The sequence below is a fragment of the Coenobita brevimanus genome, chromosome 23 (assembly GCF_032717465.1).
Source record: "Coenobita brevimanus isolate Jiangsu-jjx chromosome 23, ASM3271746v2, whole genome shotgun sequence".
Taxonomy (NCBI): domain Eukaryota; kingdom Metazoa; phylum Arthropoda; class Malacostraca; order Decapoda; family Coenobitidae; genus Coenobita; species Coenobita brevimanus.
This window is the reverse complement of record NC_136976.1, coordinates 38,171,028-38,194,495: the sequence shown is the minus strand read 5'-3', so window position 1 is coordinate 38,194,495 and position 23,468 is coordinate 38,171,028. Positions and strand designations below refer to the sequence as shown.

Here is a 23,468-nt window from a genome sequence, read left to right as displayed (position 1 = left end):
TAGATAGATAGACAGATAGATAGACAGATTTTTTAACTTTCACCAACGTAGAATTTTTTCTTGCAGGTTTCAGGAGCTTGAATTTACACACCTGAAAATGTATGTAACACTTTCATGTGACTTATGGCTACTGCAATATCGACCGTCAGAGAATGTCAAAAATAAAAATTGTTACCCTACGTGTACAGTGAGAAAACAAAAAATTTCACCAAAGTTAAATTTGATCTTACAGATTTGAAGAGCTTGATTTTGCACACCAGGAAATGTATATTTCACTCTCATATGTCTAATGCTTACTGCACAATCAACTGTCAAAAATGAAAAAAAAAAGTCACTCATTGTTATGCGCGAGAGGGGGACGTCCTTGAGAAATGAGGGGCAATAAGGAGGTGGAGGGAGTGTGGGGGTCAGGGTTGGTGATTTTTTTTATTTTTCTTTTTAAATCAAAAAAATAAAAAAATGATTTTTTTATTTATTCATTTTCCTTTATTTATTTGATTTTTCTGTTTATTATAAAGCTAATATTTCAAAGGCAGTATACTGAATACAGTACTGTTATGTCCATAAATAGCATATACCACGGCCAAACTAAGGTAAATGATGAACTCATATTTGGTTTTCTTATTCTTTTCCATGCACTCTTTCATTTAGAATAATAAGAGAAAAAATTATTTTTGAGGGGGAAAAAAAAAATCCCATTTTTTTGTGCATGGGGGGATCGACCACGAAACCTAATGCTGCAGTTAACGGGTTAAGGCTGAGTTCTATATCTATCTATCTATTGCCAGACGGCTCAATCTCGTACGGGGTGGCCACAAACAAATTGCCTCCACGTCGCCCTGTCCCCCACCATTTCACTGCCCTGCTCCCAACTCACATCCCTCTCTCTCATATACCTCTCCACCCCATCCCTCCATCTCATCCTCGGTCTCCCTCTCCCTCCCCCCCCTCCACCTCGCTCACATACACTCTCCTCGTCAGTCTCTTACCCTCCATCCTCTCCACATGGCCAAACCAACCTCAGTGTGTTCCTCATAACACTTCCTATCACATCCACATCCACACCACAATGCTCCTTTATATCCTCATTCGTCAGCCTGTCTCTCCATGTGACTCCACAGGCTCCTCTTAAATAACTCATTTCCACTGCTCTCACTCTTGACTTGTGTCCTTCCAACAACGTCCAAGCTTCACTTCCATACGTTAGAGTTGGTATCACAATACTGTCATGTAGTAACTTTTTCACTTCCAGGCTGAGTTGCCACCAGTAATCAAGACAGCATATTCCAAAGCTGATTTTATTACCACACAGAAAAATCTTAAGCTGATATTATTATGACACGGCCTTAAGTGACCATGCATAACATAACTAGTTTTATGGCTTTGGTTTGTGATTTATGGCTCATTATTTCAGATGAACAAATAATTTCAAAACTTGGTTACACAAATGTAAAAATATTTTTTCTGTCATACAATGTAGCAATTTCTAATGGCACTATTCTCCAAAATCTGCTAACTTAATGCTTATCTGAATAAATGAATCCCAACACAAAGTTATACACAACTTTTATAAACCTTCAGATTTTATTTTTGTTAACTTTTAGATAAAAAATTCAAAAAATAAAACAAAAAATCATGAATAAAAAAAAAAATCTGACAATCACACGATTAAATCAATTTCATTTAATCAATGTCAACACTGGTGGGGGCCATCAGGATGGGGGGGGGGGAGGGAGGGAATATGTCTGCCACGGGGGCACACCAGGAGGGGGAGGAAAGGGAGGGAATACCGGGTATGTCTGCCATGAGGGGGCATCAGGAGGGGGGCATCAGGAGGGGGGAGGGAAAGGGAGGGAATATGTCTGCCACACACACCCAATATGATCTGGAGGGGGTATGGGGGTTAGCTTGGGTGAGAAGGGACACAGTAGGCAGGATCCAATGGAGCAATGGGAGGTGGAGAGATGGCATGGGGGGGGGATGTCCCCACACCCGGGGAGGGGGCTGGATCTTTAGTTCCCACTGGCCAGGTCCCATATACGTCATAAAAGAGGTGCTGCTACCTACCGCCAGTTTTTGGTAGCCTCTGTACCACTAACAGTCACAGAACACTGTACGAAATTTTCGTAACTGCCATTCGAGAGCCATAGGTTATTAGGCGTTAATAAACCTAACCTAACCTAAAGTTGGGAAATTGGGAAACAAAATCCATCTTTGACTGTGCAGAGTAAATTTTTTCCACTGCATCAGAAACAAACAATCGCAGGTATGGCATAACAGCTTAACCCCTCAATGGGCATGGGTTCAGAATTTGTGTGCACCCCTGGCCGGCCCTCGAACAATTTTTTAAGGGTTCTAAAATCAATTTATTTTTCTTAAAGATGTGAAGAGAATCATCTGGCACACCTAGCAATGTGTTTTTTTAGCATCCTGAATCCATAAGACAGTATGGATCAGATGGGTCAAGGATTCTGTGGGTAAAGTTGAAAGTTGGAATACAAATGTGGGCGATTGTGTGTGTGTATGCGCCAACGCAAGATCGTGCTAGAAGAGTGAGAGAAGAGTTCTGGACAAATGTAGAAGTGTGCATGGAAAAGTTTGGAAGGAATGAGAGAGTGTTTTTGATCGGTGATATGAATGGTAAAGTTGGGAATGTGAAGGTGGATGGAATAGTTGGTGAGTGAGGTGTGCCTGCTGAGATAGATGAGAATGGGAGTGCGTTAATGGACATTTGTGCTGGGAGGGGGTTAGTGTTAGCCAATACCCTCTTCAGGCATAAAATGATCCACAGGTATACATGGCGAGTGATGAGAAGGGTGGGTGGTGAATTGAATGAAAGGAAGGCAATGACTGATTATGTGTGTGTGGATGAAAGGATGCGAAGATCTGTAATGGATGCAAGAGCCTATAGAGGTTCAGGGAGTGGACTTTCTGACCACTACTTGGTGGTGGCCAGAATTAGGATTCAAGTAAGCTGGAGGAATAGAAGAAGAGAAAGACGAGAGGAAGGAGTAGTTGCAAGGAGAGTGGAAAGGTTACAAGAGGATGAGAAAAAGGTAGAGTATAAGACAGAAGTGGAGGAACGATTGGGCAAATATGAATTGGAGCAGATGGGAGACGTGGAAGGTGTGTGTAGGATATTTACATAAGAAATATGTGCAGCATGTGATGTGGTGTGTGGAACAAAGAGAAGACGGAGGGTGGTGCAAGAAACAGCATGGTGGACTGAAGAGGTGAGACAGGCTGTGGCACAGAAGAAGAAAGCATACAATGAATGGATGAGAAACAGGGGCGTGGAAGAAGTTGAGAGGCGGAAGAGAGAGTTATATGTAGAAAGAAAGAGAGAGGTGAAAAGATTAGTAAGAGAGAGTAAGAAGAGAGTGGATGAGGAATTTGGAAGGAATTTGAGTGTAAAGTGGAGGGACTGAAAGAAAATGTTCTGGAAAGAGGTGAAAAAAGTAAGACAGGGTGGAAGTGAAGTTAGCAGGGGAGTGAAAGATAAAAATGGCAGATTACTAGTGGAGAAGGGAGAAAAAGTGAGCAGATGGAGAGAACACTTTAAGGAATTGTTGAACATAGAGGATGGAAGTAATGCGAATATAAGTGGCTGGGGAATGGCTGGGAGAAGGAGGGAGGTGAGTAGACAGGAAGAAATCAGTAAGATAGAAGTTGTGGAAGCAATGAAGGAAGTTAAATCGGGGAAAGCCCCAGGAATTGATAGAGTGTGTGGTGAAATGCTGAAGCATGGGGGAGAGATAGTAGTAGAATGGATCTGGAAGATGTGCAGATTGGCCTGGGAGGAAGGTAGGGTCCCGGAGGATTGGAAATCAGGTATAATCATTCCCTTGTACAAAGGAAAAGGGGAAAAAGAAGTGTGTGGTAATCATAGGGGCATTTGTCTTCTTAGTATAATAAGAAAAGTGTATGGTAGGATACTTACTGACAGAGTTAGAGAAAGAACAGAGAAATTAGTTGGAGAAGAACAGGGAGGCTTTAGGAAGGGAAGAGGTTGTATAGATCAGATACTCATTCTTAGATCTTTAGTGGAAAAGTTTCTAGAGAAGGGAAAGAAGTTGTATGCGGCTTTCATGGATTTGGAGAAAGCATATGACAGGGTGGATAGACAAGGATTGTGGAAAGTGGTAAGAATATATGGAGTAGATGGATAGTTGTTGAATGCTGAGAAGAGTATGTACGATGGTGCGAAGGCTGCAGTGCGTGTGGATGGTGAACTAAGTGAATTTTTCTCTTTGAAAGTTGGGTTGAAACAGGGATGTGTCATGTCTCCATGGTTGTTCAATCTGTACATGGATGGGGTAATAAAAGAGGTACAAGGTACAGTAGGGTAGTGGATGTTGGAGTGGCCCTGGTGAGAGAGGATAGTGTTTGGAAACTCCCTGTACTGTTGTTTGCAGATGATACTGTGTTGTTGAGTGAAGACGAAGGGGAGCTGCAAGGCTTGGTGGATGAGTTTGGGAGAGTGTGTAAGAAACGGAATCTAAAGGTGAATGTAGGGAAGAGTAAAGTGATGCTCTTTTAGAGAGGTGAAGTCAGTGAATGTACAGCGAGGTTGGATGGTGAGGAATTGGAAAATGTGAGTACGTTTAAGTACTCGGGTAGTGTGATGAGTAAGGATGGTGGTTTGGAGGGTGAAGTGCTTGAAAGGGTACAGCAGGGAAGAAAGGTTACTGGTTCTTTGAAAGCAGTGATAAGAAACATGGAAGTGAGCATGGAAGTGAAAAAGTTACTACATGACAGTATTGTGATACCAACTCTAACGTATGGAAGTGAAGCTTGGACGTTGTTGGAAGGACACAAGGCAAGAGTGAGAGCAATGGAAATGAGTTATTTAAGAGGAGCCTGTGGAGTCACATCGAGAGACAGGCTGGCGAATGAGGATAAAAAGGAGCGTTGTGGTGTGGATGTGGGTGTGAAAGGAAGCGTTATGAGGAACACACTGAGGTGGTTTGGCCATGTGGAGAGGATGGAGGGTGAAAGACTGACGAAGAGAGTGTATGTGAGTGAGGTGGAGGGGGGAAGAGGGAGGGAGAGGCCGAGGATGAGATGGAGGGATGGGGTGGAGAGGTATATGAGAGAGGGGGGTGTGAGTTGGGAGCAGGGCAGTGAAATGGCAGGGGACAGGGCAACTTGGAGGCGATTTGTTTGTGGCCACCCCAAACGGGATTGAGGCGTCTGGCAATAGATAGATAGAAATCCATCTTGTGATTCACTATGATTCATGGAAGAATTAAAAAATTACGGTGCATGTACCATATGGGGGAAAACATCTGAGATTAACTGACCACCTGACTGCCCGGGATGGTAGCTTAGAGTCATGTAAATATATCAGTAACCTTCATTCCCTCTCGATAATTGTTTACAGTTTTTTATAGCTCACACTAACTCAATGTCACTGACACCAATACTATAAAGGGTTATTAAGGGGTTAATGGAATACATTACTGTTTGCATCAATACTCTCTCTTTCACATATACACACAAAATTGAACAAAAGAATGAGCACTGAATGTACATTTAACTTTCAGCAGAAAGACCTTACCAAATTAATTCTATTTTCTATATTATTCTGACTATTTTTTAAGGAAAAATAGCTAATTAGTGAAGTCGTTGATTATGAGTTTGGCAATTAGCTATGGGGTTCTACTTCATTTAAAAAAAAAAAAAAAAAAAAAAAAAAAAAATTAGGTCACTAACCTGAGTGGCTCTGACAGGGGTAACAATGCTCTCTACCACGGGAGCAGCTACCTTAGATGCAGGTATGAGGCAGGAAACCACCAAAAAACAATGAAGGACACCCCCAGTAGCCAACGGGAGTACATATGGATGTGATGTCATGCAACCAATTACGATGCACCACTCGCCTGACAACATCACGTGCGACATGTACTTTCGACGGGCCGTCTGAGAGCTCTGACACCTGCCAACTTGCCACAGTATATCTGTTTGTGATTGTGGTACTGTATATATTTTTTGGTCACACTGTAGGTAACCACGTCAAATCCATGTTACTCAATACTGCGTTGCAGGAGGGAGCACTGTATACTGATGCCATCGGCACTGGCACTGAATGACACCAGTTGATGCTTCCAGCATGTTAGGAGTTGACCCCTAAAATACGCAATTCGCTCAGCAGGTCTGTCCCTCCAGCCGCAAAACAGGGTCGATTTTTCGTCTTTCACCAAGGTAAAAATTCTTCTTCCACATTTCAAGAGACTGAATTTACACACCTGAAAATGTATATTTCAGCCAGACTGACTAAAGAGTTATCGCACAATCGCCCGTCAAAGACGCAAAAAAGTTGCTAATCCCTCATGGGTGAAAACAGGAAATGTACAGAAAATGCATTATTTATGACAAATAATTATATATATACATATATATACATAACTAATGTCTGGCTGGTTCTTTGAAAGCAGTGATAAGAAACAGGGAAGTGAGCATGGAAGTGAAAAAGTTACTACACGACAGTATTGTGATACCAACTCTAACGTACGGAAGTGAAGCTTGGACATTGTTGGAAGGACACAAGTCAAGAGTAAGAGCAGTGGAAATGAGTTATTTTAGAGGAGCCTGTGGAGTCACGTGGAGAGACAGGCTGACGAATGAGGATATAAAGGAGCGTTGTGGTGTGGATGTGGATGTGATAGGAAGCGTTATTAGGAACACACTGAGGTGGTTTGGCCATGTGGAGAGGATGGAGGGTGAAAGACTGACGAAGAGAGTGTATGTGAGTGAGGTGGAGGGGGGAAGAGGGAGGGGGAGGCCGAGGATGAGATGGAGGGATGGGGTGGAGAGGTATATGAGGGAGGGGGGTGTGAGTTGGGAGCAGGGCAGTGAAATGGCGGGGGACAGGGCGACTTGGAGGCGATTTGTTTGTGGCCACCCCAAACGGGACTGAGGCGTCTGGCAATAGATAGATAGAATAGATGGATAACTAATGTCAATGTGAAGTGTTCCCTAGGCATGAAATGTCAATGTGGTATACGCCCATGGCACCAAAACAAGCCAGGAGAAAAGTGGAGATGGAGTGTGTCTGGCTGGAGGGGGGAGGAGGAGTGAGGGGAAGGAGGGAGAGGGGAGGAGGATGGAGGGATAGGGGAGGCGGGAGGGGAAGGAGGGAGAGGGGAGAAGGGTTGCTGTGCACACACACCGCTGTAGGTGGTATGTTGGGGTATGGTTGGTTGGGAGGGGACAGTGTGGAGATGACGCATTAGGGCTGAAGAAAGTAAAGTGACGGTGGTCGGAGGGGGGGGTTCCTTCTCCCCCATCTTAGGGGGCCAATCACGCCATACCACCTCAGGCACTCTAGCTCTCATTGGTCTGATCATAAATACGTCACCATAGGGGCAGAGTTATCCTCCCCCAGTTTTTTGTGTGTCTTTTTCGATCGTGCAGGATAGGTTGGCATGTCAAATTACACATAAGCATGATCATGCAGCATTGGTCTTGAGGGATTAAAGAGAAATAATATGCATTTCCAAGGGAATGATCCACTTATACTGCTGTTAAGAGCTTTCAGGGTTTATTCATGTAAGGAAGTAAGTGAGTGACTGCATTAATTATAATCGAGAGGAAAAGAGTAGCAACAACTTGACCTAGCCACTCAAGGTACTATAATACAGAACACCCACGTTATAATAAACCCCGATATAAGAGATACCAGATTCAATGACATCCATGAAGCCAAGCAAACTTTTGTTGGCCATAACAAACAATGGTTGTTAAATAGGGTGCAGTGGGTTGCAATACACATTTCCTACCCTCTTTACTCCTCCTCTAAACCTTACCTCCTCTTCCTTACCAAACCTCAGCCGTCTGAGGCAACTAACAGCAAACCCTTTTCTGTATCCTCCTACTTTCTCCACAGCCTACTCATTTTAAAGCCAAAGGTGGATGTTGTGTATATTTACACATCGACCTATCTTGCTCTCGTGTTCCTGAACTTCTATCTATCTATCTATTGCCAGATGCCTCAATCCCGTTTGGGGTGGCCACAAACAAATCGCCTCCAAGTCGCCCTGTCCCCCGCCATTTCACTGCCCTGCTCCCAACTCACACCCCCCTCTCTCATATACCTCTCCACTCCATCCCTCCATCTCATCCTCGGCCTCCCCCTCCCTCTTCCCCCCTCCACCTCACTCACATACACTCTCTTCGTCAGTCTTTCGCCCTCCATCCTCTCCACATGGCCAAACCACCTCAGTGTGTTCCTCATAACGCTTCCTATCACATCCACATCCACACCACAACGCTCCTTTATATCCTCATTCGTCAGCCTGTCTCTCCACGTGACTCCACAGGCTCCTCTTAAATAACTCATTTCCACTGCTCTCACTCTTGACTTGTGTCCTTCCAACAATGTCCAAGCTTCACTTCTGTACGTTAGAGTTGGTATCACAATACTGTCATGTAGTAACTTTTTCACTTCCATGCTCACTTCCCTGTTTCTTATCACTGCTTTCAAGGAACCAGCAACCTTTCTTCCCTGCTGTACCCTTTCAAGCACTTCACCCTCCAAACCTCCATCCTTACTCATCACACTACCCAAATACTTAAACGTACTCACATTTCCTGAACTTGATTCTTCTGAATTCTCTACTTTCTGGCTTTGGCTCTCCTGTCATTCTTTAACGAAATATATCTGCGCTGTTTACTTATTTCCTAATTCTACCATCAAAAATTCTTTGACTATCTTACTCCTATGATGGAACACATTCTATCCATTTCTCCTTTCTCTGAAATCTCAATTCTAGGAGATTTCAATGTTCACCACCACCTTTGGCTCTCCTCTCCTTTCACTGATACACCTGGTGAACAAGCCTACATCTTTTCTGTCTTTAATGACCTAGAGTAGCTTGTACAGCACTCTACCCGTATCCCTGACCGCCTTGATGAGAGCTCCAACACACTTGACCTCTTCCTTACAACGAATCCTTTTGCTTACACTGTTAATCTTCTCTCTCCGTTGGGCTCCTCCAATCATAACCTTATTACCTTAACCTGTCCTATCGCTCCAGTACGGCCTGTGGACCCTCCAAAGAAACGTCGTCTGTGGCACTTTGGAGATGCAGATTGGGAGGCCCTCAGGCAGTACTTCTTCGATTTTCCCTGGAATGATTATTGTTTCCAAGGCCGGGAGCCATCTGAGTGTGCCTTGCACATTACAGAGGTTATTCTCTTGGGCATGGAAGTATACATTCCTTTCTCATATCCCTTGACTATTGCAAGAAAGTCTTGGTTTAATCACGCTTGTTCTAATGCTGTCCGTAACAAGCGAGGGCCTATAAAAGGTACCGGAGTCAACCCACCCCTGAATCACATCGTTTTTATGTTTCTGCCCCGAATCGTGCTAAGTCTGTTCTTCGCTCTGCTAAAAAATAATTTCATCCATACTAAATGCTCTCAACTCTCCAACTTGAATTCTTCCCGCTCCTTCTGGCACCTTGCCAAAAACCTTTCTAACAACTTTACCTCATCATCCTTCCCTCCTCTTTTCTACTCTGATGGTTCTGTAGCTAATTCTTCTACTGATAAACAGATCTCTTCGCACAGACTTTCTCCTCCAATTCCACCTCAGACGATTCTGGTGCTGTTCCTCCATCACTTCCCCCCTCTGACTTCCTCATGCCTGACATTAAAATTTCTTCAGCTGATGTATTTTCTGCCATCACTGGCCTCAATACTAACAAGGCATATGGGCCTGATGGAGTCCCTCCTGTTGTCCTCAAGAACTGTGCTTCTGTGCTTACACCCTGCCTAGGGTAAACTCTTTTGTCTTTGTCTTTCAACATGTACCTTACCTTCTTGCTGGAAGTTTGCTCTTATTCAGGCAGTCTGAAAAAAAGGTGACCATTCCCAACCCTCTAACTATCGTCCAACTGCTTTAACATCCTGTGTCTCAAAAGTTTTCGAGTATATTCTTACCAGAAAAATTTTACAGCATCTTTCCTATCACAACCTTCTTTCTGATCATCAGTATGGGTACCATCAGGGACGCTCCACTGGCGATCTTCTCACCTACCTTTCAGACTCCTGGTCATCCTCCTTTCGGGACTTTGGCGAAAGCTTTGCCATTGCACTTGACATCTCAAAGGCTTTCGATCGTGTCTGGCATAAATCTTTAATTTCCAAACTGCCCTCTTATGGTGTCTATCCTTCTATCTGTGCCTTCATCTACAGCTCCCTTTCTGGTCGTTCTATAGCTGCTGTTGTAGACGGCCATCGTTCTGCTCCTAGATCTATCAACAGTGGTGTCCCTCACGGCTCTGTCCTATCACCAACTCTCTTCCTTTTATTCATTAATGATCTTCTAAGCTGTACATCTAACTCTATCCACTCATATGCTGGTGATTCCACCCTTCACCTTTCCATTCAGTTTCCGCAACATCCATCTCAGCAGTTACTTCAACAAACAAGGGATGAGGCTACGGCACACCTAATGTCTGACTTGGCTCGTATTTCTGACTAGGGTAAAAATAATCTTGTTGTTTTTAATGCATCAAAGACTCAGTTTTTACACCTATCAGCCCATCAAAATCTTCCACAGGAGTACCCACTAATGTTTAATAATATCCAGCTCAATCCTACATCATCCTTGAACAAACTTGGGGTTTCTTTCACACGGGACTTATCCTGGAAAGATTATGTTGCATCTCTTGTAAAATCTGCATCCAAGAGATTAGGTGTGCTAAGTCGACTTTGTGCCTTCTTTACCCCTGCACAGTTGTTGACCATATACGTGGGTTTTATTCGCCCACTTAGAGTACAATTCTCATGTGTGGGGAGGCTCTCCACATACAGCTCTTCTCAATAGGGTGGAGTCAAAGGCTATTCATCTCATCAACTCTCCTCTCTTACTGGCTCCCTTCAACCTCTGTCTCTTCGCCGCACTGTTACCTCTTTATCTCTTTTCTATTGCTACTTTAATGGTCACTGCTCCTCTGAACTGTCTGCTTGCATTCCTCCACTTCTATGACAGGCATGCACCACCCGTCTTGCAACAAACTCTCATCCCTTTTCTGTCCAACTCTCTAATGCAAGAGTTAACCATTACTTCCAATCCTTCCTATATGCAACAGGTCAACTCTGGAACTGTCTCCCTCTGTCTGTATTTCCTACTTCCTATGATCTCCAGTCTTTCAAACGCAGTGTGTCCAGGCATCTCAAAATGAATGGATCTTGAATTTGGCTCTCTTCTGTACTGTTTTTGTTTTTTTCCTTGGAGGGAACTGTTTTGTGGGTTTTCTTTTCAGCCTTTCTTCTCAGCCTTTTCTTCCTTGCATTAAAAAAAAATCTGGCCCAAAACTGCCCTTTCCCCATTGTGATTGCTGAGTTGTAATATGGTACCAGACTATAGTACAGTAATACTGTACTATTGTATACAAGTCATGAAATAGTGCTATGACAAGGATGTGAAATAAGCTGCAAAGGGTGAACTTATGGGCCAAGTTAGTGTAGAATGGGTATAGTTTACATTTTTTGTACTAGAATATGCTAGTGTTCTCATATATTTTCAAACAAGTGCATGAAATCCCACACTGGGGGGGAGGGGGACCCACGGATATAATGAACTACCGGTAACGGCTTTTACAAAATTGGCTTTCCCCCAAATAGTCTGTTATACCAAGGGTCTACTGTATATACAGTATTTTCCAAACCCAGATCGCATATTTGAGACTAATTATTACAGTACGACCTCAATATAACGGACTAATATTAATCTAATGGTATAATATATATAATAATACTGTACTGTACACTGGCCATGTGGAGAGGATGGAGGGTGAAAGACTGACGAAGAGAGTGTATGTGAGTGAGGTGGAGGGGGGAAGAGGAAGGGGAAGGCCGAGGATGAGATGGAGGGATGGGGTGGAGAGGTATATGAGAGAGGGGGGTGTGAGTTGGGAGCAGGGCAGTGAAATGGCGGGAGACAGGGCGACTTGGAGGCGATTTGTTTGTGGCCACCCCAAACGGGATTGAGGCGTCTGGCAATAGATAGATAGATAGACACTGATAAACATGTCTTTTATTTACCTTATTGTGGTGAACATTGCTGAAGTGGTCATGCAGTCCAGACTGCTTCAGGCTTGATCGGACTTTTTCCGATACATAGGAATTTAGACCAGTAGCTCCTCGATTCCAATAAAAGCGAATTCCGGTCTACTGAAGTCCGTTATATCGAGGTTTTGCTGTATTATTATTACAGGTGAACCCCGAGATATGATACCCCTAAATGAGATACCCTGGCTTAGAGATGGGGGCAGAAATACCACCATAGCCTGCCTAACGATGGTCAAACCCCAGTTTAACAATGGGTTTAGATTTTTAAAAAACCAATACTGATGAATTTTTATACTTAAATTTTGTGTTTAGGTTGATTTATACACTGTTTTTAGACCCAGAATACTGTGTTTTAGTCACAGGTGGGGTGAACACTGTCATTCTGAGGTAAAGTTTACTAAGTTTGATTTTTTCCTGACTTATAACTGATGATTTTCATACTTTATTTTTGGGTTTAGATGAGTTATAAACTGCTTTTAGTCTTACTTTAGCATGTTTTAAAACTACTGGGGGTTTAGGTTAGCTATAAACTTGTTTTAGGACACATTTGGGTGGGTTTAGGACTTGGTTGGGGGGAAACCCGAGGTTCAAAAACACATCCCTATACTTTACATGTAAAATCTACCCTGAGACATTGATACAATACCCTGCCTAACGATGGGCTTTTACTTAACCAATTGCAACGTTAAACAGGGGTATACCTGCATTATTATTGTTATTATTATTTTTAATAATAATAATAATAATAATAATAATAATCTATCTATCTATCTATCTATCTATAGCCCAACGCCCTAATCCCGCAAAGGGTGGCCGCAGACAAAACGCCTCCAAGTCATTCTGTCACCCACCATTTGACTACCCTCCCCCCAACTCACCCCCCCTCCCTCATATACCTCTCAACTCCATCCCTCCACCTCATCCTCTGTCTACCCCTCCCTCTCCCTCCCCCCACCTCACCTACATACACCCTCTTAGTCAGTCTTTCATTCTCCATTCTCTCCACATGTCCAAACTACCTCAGTGTATTTCTCCTAATCTTCTCAACCACATCCACATCTACCCCACAACGTTCCTTCACTTCTTCATTCGTCAACATGTTCCTCCACGTCACTCCACATGCTCCTCTCAAGTAACTCATTTCCACTGCTCTCACTCTTGACTTGTTCCCCTCTTGCAAGGTCCACGCCTCGCTTCCATACGTCAGGGTAGGGATCACAATGCCATCATGCAGTGACTTCTTAACTTCCATACTCACCTCCCTATTTCTCATCACTGCTTTCAGCATACCAACAACCTTCCTTCCCTGCTGTACCCTTTCACATACTTCATCCCCCAAAGTTTCATCCTTACTCATCACACTACCCAAGTACTTGAATGCACTCACATCTCCATATCCTCACCATCCAACCTCACTGCACACTCTGTGACTTCATTCCTCTCAAACACCATAACTTTACTTTTGTTTACATTAACTTTCAGCTTCCTCCTCCTACACACTGTCCCAAATTCATTCACCAAACCTTGCAACTCCCATTCATCTTCACTCAACAATACTGTATCATCAGCAAACAGCAACACCAGAAGCTTCCAAATCTCACCCTCATTCATTAGGGCCAGCCCCACATCCACTGCCCTACCTTGCACCTCCTTTACAACCCCATCCATATATATATTAAACAGCCATGGAGACATCACACACCCCAGTTTCAGTCCCACATTGAGATCAAAGAACTCACTCAGCTCACCATCCACTGCCTTTTACCGTAGCCCTAGCTCCCTCGTACATACTCTTCACAGCACTCAACAATTTCCCCTCCACTCCATATATTCTTAATACCTTCCACATACCTTGCCTATCTATTCTGTCATAAGCTTTCTCCAAGTCCATGAAGGCAGCATACACTTTCCTTCCCTTCTCTAGATACTTCTCCACTAAACATCTTAGAACAAATATCTGATCTACACACCCTTTTCCCTTCCTAACTCCCCCTTGTTCTTCTCCAACTAGCTCCTCTGTCATATGCCTAACCCTATCAATGAGTATTCTACCATATATTTTACCAGTCACACTAAGAAGGCAAATACCCCTATGGTTACCACATACTTCTCTCTCCCCTTTTCCTTTGTACAGAGGAACAATTATACCTGATTTCCAGTCCTCTGGAAATTATTATTATTATTATTATTATTATCATTAATCTTATTATTTTCTTAAGGCCTGGACTGAATTTCCCACTTGACTGACTGCCTGTTTATTGTGGATATTATTCTAAAAAAGTTCTGTCTATCTATCTATCTATCTACAGCCAGATGCCTTAATCCTGTAATGGGTGGCCACAAACAAACCACCTCCATATTGCCCTGTCCCCTGTTATTGCTGCCCTCCCCTCAGCTCACACCCCCTTCTCTCATAGCCTATGCCTCTCCATTCCATCCCTCCATCTCTTCCTCAGTCTCCTCCCCCCTTCCCCCCTCCACCTCACTCACATACACTCTCCTTATTAGTCTCTGGCTCTCCATATTCTCCATATGGCCAAACAACCTCTATGTATTTCTCCTAATGCTGTCTATGACATCCACATGCACACCACAATGCTCCATCACTTCCTCATTTGTCTGTCTGTCCCTCCACGTAACTCCATATGCTCCTCTCAAAAAACTCTTTCCACTGCTTTCACTCTTGTGTCCTTCCAAGGTCCAAGCTTCTCTTCCCTACGGTAAAGATGATGTCACAGCAGTATCATGCAGCAATTTTTTGTACTTGCATGCTCACTTCCCTATTTCTTATCACTGCTTTCAAAGAACCAGCAACCTTTGTTCCCTGCTGTACCCATTTAAGCACTTTATCCACTAAACTTTTATCCTTACTCATCACACTACCCAAGTACTTACCTAAATGCACTCACATATTCAATTTCCTCACCATCCAACCTCACTGTGCATTCAGTGACTTCATTTCTCTCGAACACCATAACTTTACTCTTCCCTACATTCACATTTAGATTCCATTTCTTACACACTCTCTCAAACTCTTTCATCAAGTCTTGCAGTTCCCTTTTGTCTTCATTTAACACTACAGTATCATTGCAAACAACAGAACAGGAAGATTCCAAATGCTGCCTTCTCTCATTAGGGCTGCTCCTACATCCACTGCCCTTCCCTGTATCTCTTTTAGAACTCCATCAATATCCACACTGAACAACCATGGAGACATGACACATTCTTGTTTCAATTCTACATTCAGGTGGAAAAGTTCACTCAGTTCACCATCCACACACACACTGTAGCCTTAGTGTCCTCATACATGGCCCTCATAGTATTTAATAGCTTCCCATTTACTCAATATTCATTCATTCGTCATCTAATCCTGTGTTGCCCCATGAGGAGCACAGGAGCCTGGGGCTAGGCAAGTTGGTCCTGACATTTAAAATGAGAGTAACCAGTCTCACTCATCCCCGAGTAGCATTATGTGAGCAATAAATCCCAACCACCCCTTGGAAATAAACCTTCACTGGCTCAATCCGACTGTAGTGCATTAATTACGGTACCCACTGAACCACAAGGGACCATAATCTGGTTATGTGGTTACCATCTAGTGCAGTAAATGGCTTCCTGGTGTACAGGAAAGCAGCTAGCCTGTCACTCAGTGCAGCATCACCCATAGACAGAAGGAAGAAGAAAGAATGAAGGAAAGAAGGAGAGAAGAAGGAAAAAAGGAAGAGAAAAAAGGGCAGTCACCCGAGAGCAACACTACATCGAGTGAGAGAATGGTGAGCATCCCCACCTACCACTAATTATATTCTTAATATTTTCCACATTCCTTGTCTATCCACACTGTCATAAGTTTTCTCCAATTCCACGATGGCTGCATACAACTTCTTTCCCTTTTCCAGAAACTTTTCCACTAAAAACCTTAGGATGGATATGTGATCTACACAACCTCTTCCCTTCCTAAAACTTCCCTGTTCATCTCCAACTAACTCCTCTGTTATTTCCCTAACTCTGTCAATAAGTATCCTACTCTATACTTTTCCTATTACACTAAGAAGATAAATGCCCTTATGATTACCACACACTTCTTTTTCCCCTTTTCCCTTGTCTATCAATCTACCTATTGCCAGACGCCTTAATCCCGTAAGGGGTGGCCACAAACAAATCGCCTCCATGTCGCCCTGTCCCCTGCCATTTCACTGTCCTGCTCCCAGCTCACACCCCCCTCTCTCATATACCTCTCCACTCCATCCCTCCATCTCATCCTTGGCCTTCCCCCTCCTTTTCCCTCCTTCCACCTCTCCATTCCATCTCTCCATATCATCCTTGGCCTTCCCCTCACTTTCACCCCCTCCACCTCACTCATATACACTATCCTCATCAGTCTCTTGCTCTCCATCCTCTCCGCATGGCCAAATCACCTCAGTGTGTTTCTCCTAATGCTTCCTATCACATCCACATCCACACCACAATGCTCCATCACTTCCTCATTTGTCAGTCTGTCTCTCCATGTAACTCCACAGGCTCCTCTCAAATAACTCATTTCTACTGCTCTCACTCATGACTGAGTCCCTCCAACAAGGTCCAAGATTCACTTCCGTATATTAGAGTTGGAATCACAATACTGTCATGCAGTAACTTTTTCACTTCCATGCTCACTTCCCTGTTTCTTATTACTGCCTTCAAGGAACCAGCAACCTTTCTTTCTTGTTGTACCCTTTCAAACACTTCACCCTCTAAACTTCCATCCTTACTCATCACACTACCCAAGCACAATGGAATCTCAAACTTCGACAGTTTAGAATTCGATGAATCAAATTACAATGCATATTGGAGTGGTCTGCCTACCTTACTTTTCAATGAAAAGTCATGCATCTCGATGCTCTCAGGGCCAGACTCCAACCAAAACAAGCAAAGATAATATTTTTGATGCGAACCAAAATGCTAGAAGTGAGGGAAAATTATAGGAAAAAGTAAGAATCTAACCTAATATCGTATGTGACATGTGCTCTCAGGGCCAGACTCCAACCAAAACAAGCGAAGACAATATTTTTGATGTGAACCAAAATGTTAGAAGTGAAGGAAAATTATAAGAAAACGTATAAGCCTAACCTAATATCGTATGTGACGTATCAAGAAGAGAATGAAAATCTATCTATCTATCTATTGCCAGACGCCTCAATCCCGTTTGGGGTAGCCACAAACAAATCGCCTCCAAGTCGCCCTGTCCCCCACCATTTCACTGCCCTGCTCCCAACTCACACCCCCCTCTCTCATATACCTCTCCACCCCATCCCTCCATCTCATCCTCGGCCTCCCCCTCCCTCTTCCCCCCTCCACCTCACTCACATACACTCTCTTCGTCAGTCTTTCACCCTCCATCCTCTCCACATGGCCAAACCACCTCAGTGTGTTCCTCATAACATTTCCTATCACATCCACATCCACACCACAACGTTCCTTTATATCCTCATTCGTCAGCCTGTCTCTCCACGTGACTCCACAGGCTCCTCTTAAATAACTCATTTCCACTGCTCTCACTCTTGACTTGTGTCCTTCCAACAATGTCCAAGCTTCACTACCGTACGTTAGAGTTGGTATCACAATACTGTCATGTAGTAACTTTTTCACTTCCATGCTCACTTCCCTGTTTCTTATCACTGCTTTCAAGGAACCAGCAACCTTTCTTCCCTGCTGTACCCTTTCAAGCACTTCACCCTCCAAACCTCCATCCTTACTCATCACACTACCCAAATACTTAAACGTACTCACATTTTCCAATTCCTCACCATCCAACCTCACTGTACATTCACTAACTTCACCTCTCTCAAAGACCATCACTTTACTCTTCCCTACATTCACCTTTAGGTTCCGTTTCTTACACACTCTCTCAAACTCATCCACCAAGCCTTGCAGCTCCCCTTCGTCTTCACTCAACAACACAGTATCATCTGCAAACAACAGTACGGGAAGTTTCCAAACACTATCCTCTCTCACCAGGGCCACTCCAACATCCACTACCCTACCTTGTACCTCTTTTATTACCCCATCCATGTACAGATTGAACAACCATGGAGACATGACACATAAGATGATATGGATCCGAGACAATTCACCGTCAAGTCAATTCGCCGTCAGTTAATTCCCCGTCAAAACATGGATGATTTCCTGTCAGGACAATTCGCACCCTGGACGATTCCCTGTCATTTGATAAATATTCTTATTATTAATTAATCAATACTTTAATAACTCAAAGATATAACAAGAGAAATTAAAGGAAAAAAATCAATAGCAGAAATACTAAAACAAAATGAATTACAGGTGGTAGCAAATACAGTAGGCAGAATACTGAAACGAAGAGAAGTACGGTAATTATGAATATAAGGAGCAACAAAGAAATGAACAATAGAGACTGAGAAAACAAATAGTCATGTTGTTTAAGGACAAGAGTGCCCGGATGGGAGTAGGCACCAACAACAACAAGCCCTGTGCAAGGCGATGATCTGTTGTCGAAGGCCATCTTGCGACTGTCCTGCCAGCAGCCAGCCCTCTACAGCCAAGTGCTGCACAGGTGGACATGCATTTCACTGCAATTTAGTTGAAGGCTATGTATTTTCTTTGTATTTTCGTCGCAACTTACCTGTTTCAAGATGGCAAGCAAGAGTGGTTCTTTGGGTAGCAGTGGTACGGTAATGGACAAGAGCAGCCTGGCACATCTAAATCTTCTCAGTCAAAGGAGAAATGGCAATACAGGAAAGGGCAGAAATACATCAAGTATACACTTGCTGACAGTATGGCAATACAATGCAGAACTACAATTACTTAACCACAATTATAGTTCTTAAAGTTTACAGGAGGTTTGGGCAAAAAAATCATGATTTTTGGTACCGGTAGTTAGGTTCAGAGGCCCCGGACCCAAACAAATTTTTCCCATATGAAGTTCAGTTTAAATTTTGATTATTTGAATTTCGCGGTGATTTTTAGGTACATATGCCCATCGAATTTGAAATTCCACTGTACAGTACTTAAACACACTCACATTTTCCATTTCCTCCTCATCCAACCTCATTGTACATTCAGTCATTCACTGACTTCATTTCTCTCAAAGATCATAACCTTACTCTTCCCTACATTCACCATTACATTCCGTTTCTCACACACTCTCCCAAACTCATCCACCAAGCTTTGCAGCTCCCTTTTGTCATCACTAAGCACAGCATCATCTGCAAACAAGAGTACTGTACAAGGAGTTTCCAAACACTGCCCTCTCTCATTAGGGCCACTCTAATATCCACTGTCCTACCTTATACAGTATCTCTTTTTATAGCTCCATCCATATGCGGTACAAACTGAACAACCATGGAGACGGGTAAAATTATCATTTATGCCGCAACCCCCCTTCAATACTATTTTTCAGAAACCTACTGATTTTAGTGTTTTCTGAAGGATTTTGATTGTAGATTTTACCGCAAATTACCCGTTTTCAAGTTTTGCCCCCCTTCTCCACTTCAATCCCCCCAAAATGGGCATTTTGCGATATAATCGGCAATAAAAATGGTACAGAAATCACTAAAATAGGTTTAAAAAGAATTACATATTTGATTACCTACGGTATGTTCTTTTCATTAACCTAACCTTGTACAGACATGCAGCAGTGATGGAGAGGTGTAGTATAGTGTAGCAGTTGTCTGCTCCTTTAGGAACATATATATCTTGAGAAATACTGATGGAAGTATTCCGTCTTCATTCCTGGACATGTCATTCAGGAATTTAATAGAAGCATGGTCATTTTCGAAAAAATTCACAATGAATTCATAAAACCCATACCGGTGTTGTATAACTTTAGAAGTACAGTAACCGTTACTGGTTTTCATTATACATTATTACTTCCCTGAACTATTCTAACTGAGACTTAAGTTTTAAGCCTAGTTTGAGTTGGGGGAGCGAATTCTGTAGGGGTAGTTATGTAGTGGCTTAGGTTAGGCTATCACTTAGTAGCGGATGAATGTCGCGCCATATTGGCTGGTGCAGGCGTGTGCACTTGATCTACGTCGGCTGGACTCGAGTGTACGCGACATGTACTTTCGTATGTATGTGAGTTTTAAAAGCAGCCAATCATGTGTTTCCAAGCAACAGGGACTTATGAAACCAGCCAACCACAACAGTCATAAGTCAAACTAGCCAATCGCCTTAAAGTATTTGTGGGTGATGCAGGGATTCTCAAGACTTGAATGTCAGTCATAGTCATGGCTTCAGGTGGTGAGGAACGTGTCCTCGAGTTCCAAGCTTGTGTCGGGTGTGGCACAGATTACTGGCAGATTATCAAAGGCTACCACAGTAATAACGAAGCATCTATTGGACTCCTCAGATAACACGGGGTTTTGCTAAGGGAAGTGCAGTGTGAAGAGTGTAATTTGTCCTGCAAATATTGGGAAGATAGACACCAGTGGTACTGCAGGCGGTGGAAGAAAAGTCGGAAAAATAAGGGGAAGATCCAGTGCAAATTCACTGTTTCTGACCTTGAAGGTAGGTCAGGTCAGGTTAGGTTAGGCAAGGCCCTAGGTCAGGTTAACCTGCGCCGTCCCGGCGACGTGAATTAACGTCCGCACATGATGTGCACTCATGTCCCGGCGACGTGAATTAATGCGGCAACATTGCAAGGTCCCTAATTTGCACAATTTTCAAGAGTGATTTTTGGCACGTATTCACGGGACACCTTACTCTATTCCTCTATAAGATGCCAAGCAGGGACAATGCCTTACACTGCATAACCTCCCCCCCCCCTGCATGCCACTGTCTCAGCAATTCACCTGTTACCAGTGACCTGGCCAATAAAGACATTCAGGGCCAGAGTGATTCCCCAATCGATGACAATGTGGAGGACAAAATTTACATAGCATTAGAGGAAGAAACAGTCAGAAATGATGATCAGGTAATGTGGGAAAAAAAGGTCATGAATGGTGATGAGTTAGTGAGTGAAACAATGCTTATAATGCCTATATTACTGTTGGAAAACCAATATACTCTTGTACTACATATAAATTCGTACAAAGTAAATAAATAAATACTGTTTATAAGTGGATAAAATAGTTACCCTCCCATAGAACTCGTTTTCTTTGGTGCCAGCCTGTTAGAAAACCCAGTAAGGTAAGGAAGTACTTGTACCGTACCTAGATCGAGTATTTTAAACCTCAGGTGAGCGATTTCTCTATGAATTTTCGATGTTTCTCACCAAAAGCGGATGTCTGAGCCAAAAAAAAAAAAAAAAAAGGTCCAAAAATGTCGGGACTTGGGCGTACCACTGCCCAGAAAACGTCGGGATGGGGCGGGTTAAGTTAGGTTAGGTTAGGCTGGGTTAGGTTATGTTGGGTTAGGTTAGGTTAGGTCATGTTGGGTTAGGCTAGGATAATGCAAAATAGTGTTTTTAATTAATTTTGATCTTGATTTTTGGGGAAAAACCCACTTTTGGAAATCTTACTCAAAATTCCAAAAGGAGAATTTTCCCACAAAAATGAAGATCAAAATTAATTAAAACACACTATTTTGCATTCGAAACCAAAAGAATAATAATAATAAAAAAGTTGGTTACTTCTAAAAAAATTTACCCAAATTCACATGAAGGGCCTCCCTTTCCTATTTAGGGAAAATAGGTTTGAAATGATTGGCTTAAAACAAAGGAAATTGTAAGGAGGTCGCTCATTGGCCATAGTCCATGATTCATTCAAAATGACCGCCCTTCACATCAGGTTGTTTATTGGTCGCCGCTCAAGGCTGGTAAAGCGTGGTGGAAACCAACGTACGCACGCACTCAAAACTCACCAGCAGCAACAAGACCAGCTTCCGACCACAATTTCAGAAAAAAAAAATCTGTATTGCCATTATTACTGAGTTCCTGTGGTAAATGTTGGTACTCAAAGTTCTTGTCACTGAAAGAACTATCCATTGGCGAAGAGAAAAATAATGAATTCCATTAGGGGTTGAAATGATAACAGAACCAGGGAATTTTCCCGAGCTAGACCTTGACTGATCATATAGCCCTGCTAGGGTGACAGGAGAGCATTACCTCTCCCAGCAAGGCAGCTACCTAGGCGGGGCGGGAACTCTCAACCTCGTAGTCTCGAGTCAGGTGCTCTACAACTGAGCCACCCTGCTCCCCAAGAACAGTGGAAGAATTTAGGAGAAGGTCTGATAAATTCAGGGAAAATCAAGTACAAATAAAATAAACCACATGGTGGCGACCATCATCCACTCACTTGATGTATTGCTGCCTACTTCCTTAGCCTTTATCATTCTTTTTCTCTGCCTGCCCTCCTCTCTTCCTATTTCTCCCATCTTTCCTGTCATTTCTTATTGCTTTTCTTTCCTGTACAAGTGGCTTTACGTTGAGTGACAAGCCAAATGGTTTCTTGTAGGCCAAGAAACCATTTACAACGCTGTGTGGTAACCATATAACCAAACCATACGTGCTCCCTACGTGTTGACAAATGGGTTGGTGGAGGGTTAGTGCCCCTCCCCGTAAAACAAGTAACTCAAGTGGCTACCCTTTACGGGATTATGGCGTCTCGCAATAGATAGATAGATAGACATATAATGTCTACCTCACTTAGCCACCGTCAAAAAAGTTGCCAGGATATAGAGATGGAGTCACGGGCTCAGTAACAAGCCTCTTCCAGTAACACGATTGTAAGGAACAGTGAGTAACCTGGCCAACCCCACGCCTGTACGAAAAATTGGGAGCGTTGAAAGCAAAATTTAATTAAACTTATACAACCTACCGCACTATTTATTATGCCTTCAAGGTAATTCACAGACCTCAATATTACCTGATTTAATGGAGTGCTCTTGCTGTGTGCAACATATGCATACAGGGAAATCCTCCTCGAATTCGATATCAAGTGTTGAAGCCTGACACAAGCCATCCCTCGGAGTGAATAACGTTATGTGCAGTAAACCCCAATTCTAAGAAGGGAATGAAGCCTTCAACGTTTTGTCTAAGGCTTACTTTGAGTATTTTTGATTAATGACCATGTCAACAACGATAGTGATATGCAATAATATCAATTTTACCACGACGCCCACGACCCCCGCAGCTCTACTGTTTTACTAAATACTGCCCTGGGCCGGGAGCCGAGGCCTAGGAATCACTGGCAGCCCATGACCATCTCCCTTCATTAAAACAATAATTCCCCGTTAAAACATAAACAGTCCCCAAGTGCAACAACCGGTGAACTTTATGAAAGCGTCTCCTACGTACCTGGCTACTCATCCTAGGTCTGGACAGTTCTATAATATGGAGGGGATGGAAATAGTACGATAATTATCGTATTTGTACTATAATTCCAGTGCTGTGTACGTGTACTATAATAACATCTGAAAGTACTATAATTTTCATT

The 23,468-nt window shown here is 43.0% G+C and overlaps 1 protein-coding gene across 3 annotated transcripts in view; it reads right to left on the bottom strand.

The window, feature by feature from the left end:
* The window catches only part of mRpS9 (mitochondrial ribosomal protein S9), a 266,276-nt gene extending 243,103 nt beyond the window's left edge, over positions 1-23,173 (bottom strand). For all 3 annotated transcript variants that reach the window (XM_080267237.1, XM_080267238.1, XM_080267239.1), the window contains exon 1: positions 22,899-23,173. In XM_080267237.1, coding sequence (XP_080123363.1) covers positions 22,899-22,994 — 96 coding nt within the window. In that variant the 5' untranslated portion in view covers positions 22,995-23,173. The remainder of the gene's footprint in view (positions 1-22,898) is intronic.
* Positions 23,174-23,468: the final 295 nt, after the last annotated feature.